The sequence below is a fragment of the Hydra viridissima genome, unplaced genomic scaffold (assembly GCF_058129835.1).
Source record: "Hydra viridissima isolate aposymbiotic clone 2 unplaced genomic scaffold, HvirCarnegie_v1 scaffold_4, whole genome shotgun sequence".
Classification (NCBI taxonomy): Eukaryota; Metazoa; Cnidaria; class Hydrozoa; order Anthoathecata; family Hydridae; genus Hydra; species Hydra viridissima.
The window spans coordinates 4,434,417-4,446,630 of record NW_028324303.1 but is presented as its reverse complement, the minus strand read 5'-3'; the positions used below and the strand labels follow the sequence as shown (position 1 = coordinate 4,446,630).

The window sequence follows — 12,214 nt, the reverse complement described above, 5'->3', positions numbered from 1 at the left end:
AAATGCCAATTTTGAAAAACATCCTTCCTGGAGATGTTGTTTTAGCCGATAGAGGTTTTATGATTGCTGATAGTGTTGGCTTTTATTGTGGGGAGCTAAAGATTCCAGGATTTACAAAAGGAAAGTTACAACTTACTTGTTTAGATGTAGAAATAACCCGGAAAATTGCCTCTGTTCGAGTACACGTTGAGAGGGTTATTGGATTGTTATGCAACAAATAAAAATTTATGCAAAGCATTATGCCATTAGATTACTTATATACTAAAGATTCAAGATCATGCTCAATAGAAAAAATTGTTATTGTTTGTTCTTCTTTGACAAATATATGTGATTCAATTATTTCCTCCTGTTAAATTTTTAACTATTCCACAATTCAAAAATAGTGGAATAGTTAAAATTTAACAGGATTGAATAATTAGTGAAACTAGAATTTGTAACAAAAGAATAAACAGTATAAAATATTTTTATTAAAAGACTACATTTTTATTTCAATTTTATACAATAATCGTGATCAATAAAAACTTTGTTTTCTTTTTTAAAGTAGTTGTGTTCTTTAAGCACAAAATTACTTTTATCCGATATTTCTTTCATAAAACGATTTTTATGGGTGTAAAATTTGTCAATTAGTTCAGGTAAAATACATTCTTCAAAAATTTGTTTACATTTTATTATACTCCTATCCAAAAAATTCCAAATATTCGCTTTCTGTTGACATTGTCGATCTATTTGTTTACGTTTGTTTGTCCTCCATAATGGCGGTATAGTTAAGTTCCTTATAATTAGAATAAATTAATGACGAGGTAGGAACGGTGGATACCCAATGAAAATCAACACAACAAAATAGCCACGATGGAATTTAAAGAAATTATTTAATTGGTATTTTATCATTATTGTTTTTTTAATTTTTAAAATTTTTTTTACATGCTTACAAGCTGTAGAAAGTTATTATTGGAAATTACTATATTTTAGGAGAAAATTCAAGTCGACTGTTTAAAAAATGAATATTTTCATAATATGCGCTATAAAATCTACACAGCGTTTGCTGTACCCTTTTGACAATCGAGGTCGATTTACTTTAAAGTTAAAATTTGAATCTTTGATAGATCAGTTGCTGCCATGTGAAGTTTACTTTTGGATTTTATTTTTCATTGAGACAAACTTCTACTAACGGACACTTTTTAAGAAAAAAATTGCGCAAGAAAGTATTTCTTGCCTTATTGTTATTTAAGCATGGTTCTCCAAAAAAATTCGTTTTTTAAACAAAGGCTATTTTTCACATAAATGAAGAATTACCTTTAAAAAAAACTTTTTTCTTGAAAATCGAACAGTGCACCTTCCCCTTAAGTGAGGGCGCCACGTCTTTACATGTCATTCTGCATCAACTTTTGAGTGTGCTACTCAATAATATAGCTTGAATTTTGTCCTCTCTCAACTCCTTTCTCTTACATAAAAATGACGCTGTTCTTAAAGAACTAAATATTGCAGTTTCGAGAGTTAACATTCAAAATATTCACTTTAATTTGACAAGCTAACCGGGGGTTTTCTATAAATATCTTAAGACAAGAAAAGACAAGAAAGGACAAGATGAAAAACTACCTTGTCTTAATATTCATTTGATAAGTTTAAAACATGACCATCTTGCTTTGTCAGCATCCTAAGTAATAAGAAAACTCTAGAACGGACTATTTAAAATATATTTCGTTAAGAAAAATTCTTTATGAAAAATGTATTTATCTTTATGAAAAATCATGATGCATAAAAGCAACCTCTAACGTAAATTTACTTTCATTGTTTCCTAAGTTTCTTAATTGTTAATAATGTATCTGCGAAGTAAAGCTTACATTTAAAATGTATCTGCGAAGCAAAGCTTACATTTAAAATGTATCTGCGAAGCAATGCTTATATTTAAAATATATCTGCGAAGCAAAGCTTGTATTTAAAATAGGGACAAATATCGCTACAGGTAAACGACCGTTGAAGTGGTTGAATCAGCAGAAGTGGATTCAGCATCAACATCAACAACCTCTTTTAAATTGTCACTAATTTGATTTTTTTCTAACTTCATTAACTCAATCTTTAGTTCTGCTAGGTGATTATTCATAGATTCATAGCTATGAGTGCTGGCCTTTCGCTTTGATTCTGCTAACCATCGTTCACACTGAGCAATAACATGAGCTTGTTTCATCAAGAAATGTTTATGAATAATCTACAGAAAAAAAAAAAAAAGATTTTAAAGTTGATTCACGTCATCGCTTGTATTTACAGTTCTTAGGGCCCCAATTTTACAGAGGAGAGCGCAGTAGAAATATTAATTTTTAATAGATGTTTGCATTGCTCTCTCTCACGCGTAAAATCGGGATGTCAGAGAACCCTAATTATATTTACACATAAGATAGCCAACAGAAATTTACCTGAGGTCATTTTTCTTACAAAACAACAAAAAACCCCACGAAACAACTTAAGTTTGGTTTAATCATAACATTTGAAGAGTAGAGATTCACACACACATTAACAACCCTTTATGATGAGAATAGGCTAAACAACAGCAACGCAACAGCTATAAACAAACCTCTCGGAAACATAATGATGGCCTCTTAATCTGTTCCACCATTGCCCATTTTATTGTTGCTTGCTGAATGTTTGCATTATAATCACAAGAATTTTGCTGACCCTGTGGTGTAGTACGCATTCTCTCATAACCAGGTTCATTAAAATACGGTTCACTAACCAAAATCAAGGATTGTATTGAAACAAGAACCTAATCATAAAACAAAATTAATATTCAGTAATATACCAAGAGCAGGCATAAATATATAACTGCTAGAGAAAAATCAGAAAAAGAAACAAACTTCTCATGGCACCTGCAAGAGACTAGAGGTTTGTGGATTCCACCGTTCTTCTGGTCTTCCGTGCCATGTGTTAAGTACACTTAAGCAGACCTTTCCATCGTTGTAAAGGTTAGGATTGAACCTTACTGTTTGTTTCCCAGTTGTCCTCAAGTTGACACTCATTGGAGAAGCTGGGTATTCTGCTGGAAAGTAAACATCAAACTCAAAGCAACCATTCTCATACGGCGTGTCTTCTGGTCCTGTTATAAGTACCTGAAATTAAAAAAAAAATTCTAGCATCAAAGAAAACTACTAAATATTACACGGCGTCAATCCTATAGATAAATTACAGACTTGTATTTATAGGTCTCTTTAAAAATCTGTTATTCTGTAAGAGAGAAATTTATTTTTTAATTTCCTAAATTTTCTGTTAGAGAACCAAATGTTAAATGTATTACTAAACAAATATACTTGTGCGTAATTATCAAGTTTCCAGTTAACTGTTTAACTGTTTTTGACCCAACTAAAATTATTTTCTCACCTTCATAACATCCAATCTTTCATCGTCACATCGCAAAAACACAGTAGAGCTATATGATAAAGGCAAGGAAGTTGATAATGTAGCAACTTCTTGAGCTAGCCTGCGAGCTCGTGAAGAACTCCAAGCATCATTTGTTACACCTGCAGTTGAGCGCACAGCTGATGCATAGTAAAAAGGGACATTAAAATGCAATGTTCCATCTTCCTTTTCTGTTATAATTTCATATGTATCTAGTTAAAACAAAAGACATCTAAAGTAATTAAATACAATTAAAAATCCAGAAGCACTAAAAAAATTCTAAACCAAAAAACAAATAAGAGCGAATGCTTATAGAACACTAACAATAGATAGGTAAAATCTCACCAAATTGAAGACGTGACATTGTAGCCACATACAGTTCATCATTGCTTTTGCCTTTAAGACATTCGAAAGATTCAAGAACTTCATTATCATTTTCCATTGCTGCATTCAGTTCCTTGTCATAATCCTCTGCTTTGTGTTGAACAAAGTCCGATATTAGTTCAATATGATCAAGTAAAATATTTAACTCTTCAGTGTCAGTCTCAGGAGACAAATCTTCTTCATCTTTGTATATAATGACACGTGACTTTGTGACTGTTCTTTTAGGCTTGTTAGTTACTCTACAACAAAAAAAACCTAACAAGTTAGAACAACAGTAGATTTTTTTTTTGGAATCTTATCAATTTCCTTTCATTTTTATAAGGATTTGTAAAACTTTTTAAAGTCTTTTTTTTTTAAAATTTGGAAAATAGTTAAATTCTTTAAGTGAATATAAATTATTTTATTAAATTATATTAAATTATAACTCTTAAATTTATTCATGTTGTACACTGCTTGAATTATCTATAAATATCCAAGATATTTAAATTGTTAAAAATGTCTTTTAAAAGAAAAAAAAATCTAAAAAACTATATCTTACTTGAGCCTTTTATTGTATGTTTCCACACAGGATTTCAGCTTTGATAACAAACTTACAATTGAAGAAGAACTTTCTTTCAATGTTTGAGGTCCTTTCGTTCCAATGAGAAGTCTTAAGGTGATTGTGGAAGAAGCAAGTGATTGTACTAACTTTAATATAGCATGATACAGCACAATGTGATGGGACATGTCAAAAACTAAAGTTTATTTTAAAAAATATAAAATTTAAATACGAGCTGTACCATTTTTTTTTTAAAGCCTGTTAAAAACTGAAAAAAAAATCAACTTTTAATTTTTATTAAACTGTTAAATACCACTCACCTGAATCATTTCTAAGATACCCAGAAAGAACTTCTGTAATGCATGAGTTTTCAAAAAGTGAGTAGACATCATTTAAAATCTCAGTGTCTTCGCATAGAAAAGCTGCCAGTACCTAAACACACATCTGAAATTCATTACATAAAACTTTTAACATCTGTTTTGCTTTATTTTTATTTTAACTTTGAAATAAATTCTAAAAAGTACAATAAAAACAAACCTGAAAGATTACAACAACTTGCTTCTCTTCCTTTTTTTTTTCACTTAATGCTTTCTCAATATCCCAGTTTGATGCAGTAGATCCAGTCCCAAATCCAGTTCCCTTTGCCCAGTAATTTGTACTGCTAGAAATCATATCAGTAGAACCAACAGCCTGACTTGTACTGAAATTCCAAAACAAGTAAAAAGAATCAGATTACTAATTTAGCTGAACTTATAGCATTTTGCAATCAAGCAAACTCTTTCTATGAGCTAAAAGCTACACAACTCACCTTTGTTCACTTGGTTTTAGATTCTTCTTTTTATTGGTTACTAAACATTCAAGAAGACTGATTATAAAATTGAGAACTCCTTGTTTTAACATTTCTTTTCGCAGCTCTATAAAATGTTTATAAGTGGAAGGCTTTAGCAACAACAACTTCCACAAAGACATTAGAGGAAGTACATGAAGATCTTGTGCAACTGCTAATTCTTGAATAACTTCTAAAATTAACAAAGTTTTCTTGCATAATCTTTAGGAATATTATAAATCAAACTTTTAAACTACACTTCTTCAATTAACAATATTAGTTAACTACTTACGGCCAGCTTTTGTTTCCATCACACCCATCATAATACGCAACATAAATTCAGCTTTTGTGCGGTCCTCTAAAAAGACACTAGAGAAACCTGGCAATGGGAGAATTAAAGAGAACAACTTCACAAATGATTGATGATTGTCCTCAACTTTAGGGGATAGTAAAGAAAGTCCTCCAAAGTTAGCAAACATTTCTAACATTGTTGAAAATGGAGCTGTTGAAAGAAGTACATTATTTTCTATTGGAGCAGCATCATCATTTGATTTCCCATATCGCACACAGTATTCTATCAATGGAGGAGAATCTAAAAAAATAGGGTCCTTTTCATGCAATAACTGCAAAATCTGGCCAATACTTAATTTTTTTGGAAGAGGTTGATTGCTTATATCTGACTGGAAAAAATCAATGCCAAGCTGCTCATCTAATGTTGAACTTGATTTTTCTGTGGGTTCCATCATAGATTTTGGTTGGCGCTTAAATATTGCAAGCTTTCCAGATTGCAAAACTTGTTCATTTAGCAAGTCAACCATTTTATTGTTGTCAGACTTTGGTACTTTATTTTCAGTAACTGCAGAACTTTTAATTTTAAACAATGTTTGTTCTATTTCATTTAATGTTGCTGTTATTCTAAAATGAAGTTTATGCGTATTCTGCAATATATACATATTCCATTTTGACTTAAAATGAACAATGATGGTATCTTCGGCAATAACCAAATGCATTATAACCTGCTTTAAGTAACCACTCATTGTCAAGTTATGCTGCTTTGTCCAGTATAAAACATCAATAAGAATCTTGCAGAAATAATACATGTTTTCCTTGTTTAAATATAAAATGTTATGAAAGAATTGTATAGTTTGTTGTTGAAGCTTATACATATGTAATAGTACATTTGAGTTTACATGTTGTGATAGCGTATATTGTAAAAGTTGTTTCCAAAATAATCTACCATCAATAGAATAAAACCAAATAGATAACCCATTGTTGGCTGAAGAAAACTTACATAAACAACTTAAAATCATGCATGCTGATTTGACATTTTTTGAATCTACAGTAGGTTGAGATAAAATGTCTGCAAAATGTCTTGAAAGTTTTCCTAAAAACTCATATGTTTTATCATGTACCATAGAAATCTTGCTTTGATATGCAAAAACTATGATGTCTAAAGCTTTTGAAAATTGAGTATTATTTAAAAAAGAATTGTTCAGATATGTATCAGCTATTTGTAAGTATTTCAGGAAAAAGTCTTGCTTTGATTCAATAGCCATTTGAAGCAACTGACCAAGATAAGCAATGTTGGAATGGTGTGTAGTATTATTTAAAATAAATTTCTCAAGCCCACTAAAAAAAATTTTCACTTAGATTTAAACAATCAAAATATTGATAGCAATACTTGTTATCATGTGCCTTATCTTGAGCATACCTGAAATTTAGGATTTCATACACATGGTAACAATCTAATTCATAAACTGAAAAAATTGCATACACAATTATTGCTCTGAAATGATTTAACCTAGACACTTTCAAACTAAGAGAAATGAAGGGATAAGCTAGAGAAACACTTCCTAATATTGAAATCGGTATTTAAATATACCTGAGCAGCTTCTCGCTAACTTTACATTCAATTTGCAAACTCTTTGCATGTAGAAAAAGCTTTACTATAAAACACTGAATAACATCTGATACTCTTGCATTACAATCATCTTGTGCAACATTTAAAAACTCAGCAAACCATTCAAAAAGATATGAAAATATTCTAAAATATCAAACAATAACCCATTTTAAACAACAACCATGCTTTCGCTGAAGTTATTACACATATAATAACACCAGCAATAATGATGAGCCATTTATAAGCTCTTCTATTAAAACAAGTTGCTACTTTTTTTTCTTTCAATAAAAAAACTGGTAAAACTACTGCAAGTGATAATAGATAACATCAGAAACTTAGTTGTTACATGGCTTACCTAATTTGCTGTGCTGAATCTGTTTTTAAAACAATATCTGATAACAGTTGAATAAGAAGCTGCAACTGTGAAGAACTGAATCGATTTAAATAGCTAATCTGTAACATATGTTTAGTGGTTTGCATCACAAATGTGTATGCAAAATCAGGTAAAGATCTCAAAAAAATGGACATTAACACTGTGGATATTCGATGTAAAGATAACCTATATATATTTAGGAAAAAAAAAAATTATTATAACAAAACACCTAACATTTTCCAATTACAAGATAATAGCACAACAATTATTTGACAATTAAAAACTTTGTAATTAACAGATTTACAAAAAGAAATCACAGCATTAGCAAGATGTTTTGAAAATAACTATGATTAAAATGTAAAAAAAAAAAAAAAGAAGTTAGGTGTTAAAATGAAAAACAGAATCAACAAACCTTGTCAAAAATGGTAATACACAAATTAATGAATCAAGTAAGCGATCATCTAAGTAGGATTTGATCAGCTCAATTGATGATTTGTTGTCTGTTAACATCATCGACAGCAAATCTATCCATACTTCACTGAAAATGTAATAGAAAAGTTTTAATAAACACTTTTTAAAAAATATATTTAAGTAAAAACTATTAGAAAAGTGGAGATTTGGAAATAAAACTATTGGAAAAGTGGAGTCATCGCACTGTGGACATAGTGAACTCTGAGCTACTTCAAATAAAATCTTTTTTTTTCCCACTGTAATATGGCAGTAATACCATGTGAGGACATTTTCAGTGAATACTTCATATATGATTTTAGTACCCTTATCATTACATTGATAAACCCCACCATCTAGAAAAGAACACCAAGGGCGCATAACAGAATAATTTTGGACATGTGGACACATGTTTTATACTCATTTTTTAAAGACCTATTCATTTAAAATAGTCTCCAGAGCAAAGGCACATGTAGGACCCCCTGACAGATGGCACCAACAGCATTTAGGACACATAACATTGTTAAGAATGTTATTAAGATCATTTAAATACGAAGAATTTTAAAAATTAATTTCAAATGTTACAGAACAAGTTCAAGATATTCTTTAGGTAGGTCTAGCTTCTTCTTTGATCCAGAACCTATCCCCATAGGAATGATGAATAGGTCTGAAGAGCAGAGCAACTTTCTCACTACATTTTCATTCATCAATTTTCTTAAAAGTTTTCTTATAAAGTATTCCCTGTAGTTTTCAACACCTTTGTTTCTGCTTTCCAGAGCTTCTTCAGACAAGATGCCAATTATCATAGACTTGTCTCTTACAACCTGGTATGAATGCACAATCATCTTGTGAACTCCAGCAGGCAAGGGATACTATTCAAATTGTACTACATGTCTTGAAGATACAATTAGTTCAAATTTATCTGGATATATTGGGTTCTTAAGGGGTAAGGGACAAAGGATAATGTAGAATCATTTAACAAGATCTACATCAACTCCAAGTATTTCATCAAATGCTTCATGGCTCCTAAATGCTCATCTCACAGTATTTCCATCTTTTGATGTGCCAGAACCTACACTTCTGAGAAATCAACTACTACTCCAAATATATCATTAACATTTCCTTTTTTGTATTTGCATTTAATTCTGTCTTCTCATCTGTGTTTACATTAAAAAATCCAGGATCTTTAACTTCTGATCTTATATGTCCTACATCTAACAGACATCCCAGATTATAAATCCAAAGATGGTGAGTATGGATTTCCAGGTCCAAACAGACTGTCCAGTTGAATCATTGAATATGACCTTGCTTATAATGGTTATAAGAAAGATTGAATTAGATTCAGGTAGTTTTGTTTTATCCACTACTTTCCAAATTTAGTTTATAGTTTGGTCCATTATTTGCATATTGGTCCCTAAAAATAACAGAAGCACTGTAGTTTGAGGCTTTAATTCCAGTCTCCAGAATGCAATCACACTTTGCCTTGACTGAATAGTAGTAAGCAGGGTATAGTCTGCAACCTTTGTCTAAAACCCATGACAAATATTTTGATTATCAGCTCTACTCATTCTACAGTCCAACATCAAAGCTAGGGTTTCTTCTGGTGAGTAGGTTTTAGTGCAGTCTGCTTTAGGATCCATTAATATCACTTTCTATTAATTATTTCAAAATCTTGGAATTTTTTGGTCATCCTTCCTTATTGAGGTTTAGAATAAGAGCATAAAACAGGCTCTCTGTGGTAACTCCTACAATTCAGTAGTCTCAGTAGGTTTTCTCTTCTTAGACTTCACAGAGAGATCTTCAAATGCTTTGGATGACTGCAAAATTTTTAACATGTTGGGGTTCAGTTAGCAAAATTTCCATCTGGAGCCATTTCTTGTGAGTCTGTCTTTCTGTTTACTAATTGCAGCCCATTTTTTTCTTAAAGTCCCTTATGAATTTTCAGTTAACTGAATCTGATTGCATTCAGAAGAATATCAAGAAATCAACATACAATTTTCAGCTTTTGCTTCTTCACTAGTTAAGCTTGCATATTTATTTTCATCTTTTCCTTTAACTAACAAATCAAATATTATTCTTCATGTTGATGTCTGGACTTGACTAATTAAATGAGTATTTATTTTTTCTGAATAATCCTTAAATACAGAAAGAAAACAATGGTCAATATTCCCAAATATTTTTTTTCACAGTCACACACAAATGAAATTCAGAAGTTGGGAAGTGGGAGAGATGGGAGGTAAGTTGGTTTAAGTTTAAAAAGAAGGAAATAAAATGATACTGTATGCATAGAACATGTTGTTTAAATTATTTAAACCAATCGTGAAGAATATATACACAACTATTTTAACTTAATGCATCAAGTTTGGAAGGATCCTATAATCATAAATACAAATGAATACAGCTAAATAATTCATAGAACTTTCGTATAAATATCAGTTGTTCAAATACAAAAAGTCTCAAGATAAGCAAGAGACTGGGCAAAAGTTTTCAAAGGTGTTCCAAAAGAAATAATTTAGATATTAAAGTTTTCTTTCTTAATGTCTTAAAAAAGAAAACCTACAAAAAGAAATACTAAATTATTTCCATTTAAATATTTTGCATATCTGTTTCTATATATGCACACAGGTAGAGTTAGAGAGGCTACTTATCAGACCTATAATGTTTTAAAAGGACAAAAATCTTAGAACAAAAATCTATGAAAAAAGAAAACTTTAACTTTAAAATTTTAAGTAATATCTCACAAGTTTAATTTTTGAGGCTTGTCCATAATAGTAAATATTGTTCTTCCAAACAATTCCAATAGATTCAGTTTTAAACTGTCACAACCTCGAGGTCTATGCAAACACAAACGAAGCTCCTAAAATACATGACACATGCATTACATTAAAAAAAAAAATTGCAATTATAATAAATCAGCTTAATTTCTAAGCAATCAAGCAGACATCATGTTCACACAACTAACCAAATTGGCTTCATATTAAAATAATGAAAGAGAATTTTTAAAATACTTCACATGTGTTGAGAATTACTAGAAACTAATTTAGAGTCCTCCATGGAAACCATTTGGAGGGGGGATGATAGTACTGCTATTCTTGATTACAAAAATGCAAAACTTGAAACCACCTGTAAACTGTCCGTGAAAGAAAATTTGATTTGAAATTTTCCTCTATTTAAAAAATAATTTAAGATGATAGCCTTAGATCTTGTTTGCATTTTTTACAGCATTTATGAGTAAAAATGTCACTAAAGTTTTCCATGAAAACTAAAATACCAGCCTTTTAAATTAATGTGCTCTCCTGGAATTTTCAATGTTTTAATACTAACAAGGAATTTTTTTTTTATGAAACAGCAACTACCCTGTTACTTTACTTTTAGAATTAGCCCTGTATAGGCTAATTCTATATCAAAATTTTAAGAACAATTCTTAAGAATGCCAAACTCGAAGAGAACTCATGAAGACTGTAGAAAAATAGTTTGCATCCTTTGCATGAAAAATTGTACAAGAGAGTTAAATGACCAATTAACTAATACACTGGAAATCGTGCTTAACATCAAATTCAACTTTTCAGACTCATGAGTCCCAAAAGGTATTTGGGACACATGAAGGATTGCTCTTGGAAAGAAGAAAAATAATGAAAATATTACACTCCCTCTAACGTTTCAATTTAACACCATAAAAATTTGACCTTCAACATGCGAACAAGAATGTGACTGCCTGATCTGTCTAATAGTGCATTTAAAGTTCTATGAAAAACATCCACTGGAGTCTTCCTCTGAACAACCTCAACCATCTTTAAACCAAAGAAGGTGTTCTGATTGTTTATCCCTTCTCAGAAAAGGAATTCCACATAGCTGCAATAACTTCTCATTTTGTGAAAATGAGACAACTGGCTACAAAGGATTCTCTGGTGAGTGAGCAAATTGCAGCCTCAGTTATTGCTGCTGAAGAAGCATCCCCACATGGAACTGTCAGACTTGCACAAACATAGCTGTCCACCTTGCATTTCACAAAAGGTACTAAATATTTCTCCAGGAACTACCATTGAGTTATGTAGTAACTTTGAACTATGAATATTTCTTAGTTTGTTATACTAAAAATCATAATACTTTAGCAAAGACATCTTTGAAAAATGCAATGTTTTCCTCTGTTATCTTATTAAATGAAATAAAAGGCAATAGATATCAACTGATTCCTTTAATTTGAAACTTAATCAATGCTTGAATAAATACCTAAATATTTGTTGCACATTAAGTACAAGGGTCTTAACTTATACATTTATTTGTGAACCAGACATACCCAACAAATATCAATGTTTTATGTAGTTTACATCTGTAAACTTTTTTATGTAATGCACCAAC

The 12,214-nt window shown here is 30.7% G+C and overlaps 1 protein-coding gene across 3 annotated transcripts in view; it reads right to left on the bottom strand.

Annotated features, from left to right (window-relative positions):
• Nucleotides 1-1,680: 1,680 nt before the first annotated feature.
• LOC145183513 (dual E2 ubiquitin-conjugating enzyme/E3 ubiquitin-protein ligase BIRC6-like) overlaps nt 1,681-12,214 on the bottom strand; it is a 44,206-nt gene continuing 33,672 nt past the window's right edge. The window contains exons 29-42 of one of the 3 annotated variants that reach the window (XR_016452257.1): nt 10,597-10,712; nt 7,821-7,946; nt 7,391-7,594; nt 7,018-7,179; nt 5,428-6,764; nt 5,118-5,328; nt 4,847-5,009; nt 4,630-4,741; nt 4,310-4,505; nt 3,733-4,010; nt 3,370-3,599; nt 2,862-3,101; nt 2,412-2,758; nt 1,681-2,206 (exon numbers count right to left, since the gene is read on the bottom strand). Coding sequence is in view for 2 of the 3 variants with exons in the window: in XM_090086519.1 (XP_089942645.1) it covers nt 1,958-2,206; nt 2,570-2,758; nt 2,862-3,101; nt 3,370-3,599; nt 3,733-4,010; nt 4,310-4,505; nt 4,630-4,741; nt 4,847-5,009; nt 5,118-5,328; nt 5,428-6,764; nt 7,018-7,179; nt 7,391-7,594; nt 7,821-7,946; nt 10,597-10,712 (3,813 nt within the window). In the remaining variant the exon portion in view is untranslated. Of the gene's footprint in view, nt 2,207-2,411; nt 2,759-2,861; nt 3,102-3,369; nt 3,600-3,732; nt 4,011-4,309; nt 4,506-4,629; nt 4,754-4,846; nt 5,010-5,117; nt 5,329-5,427; nt 6,765-7,017; nt 7,180-7,390; nt 7,595-7,820; nt 7,947-10,596; nt 10,713-12,214 lie in introns of those variants that run through there. The other 2 variants (XM_090086519.1, XM_090086520.1) reach the window with 2 other exon arrangements.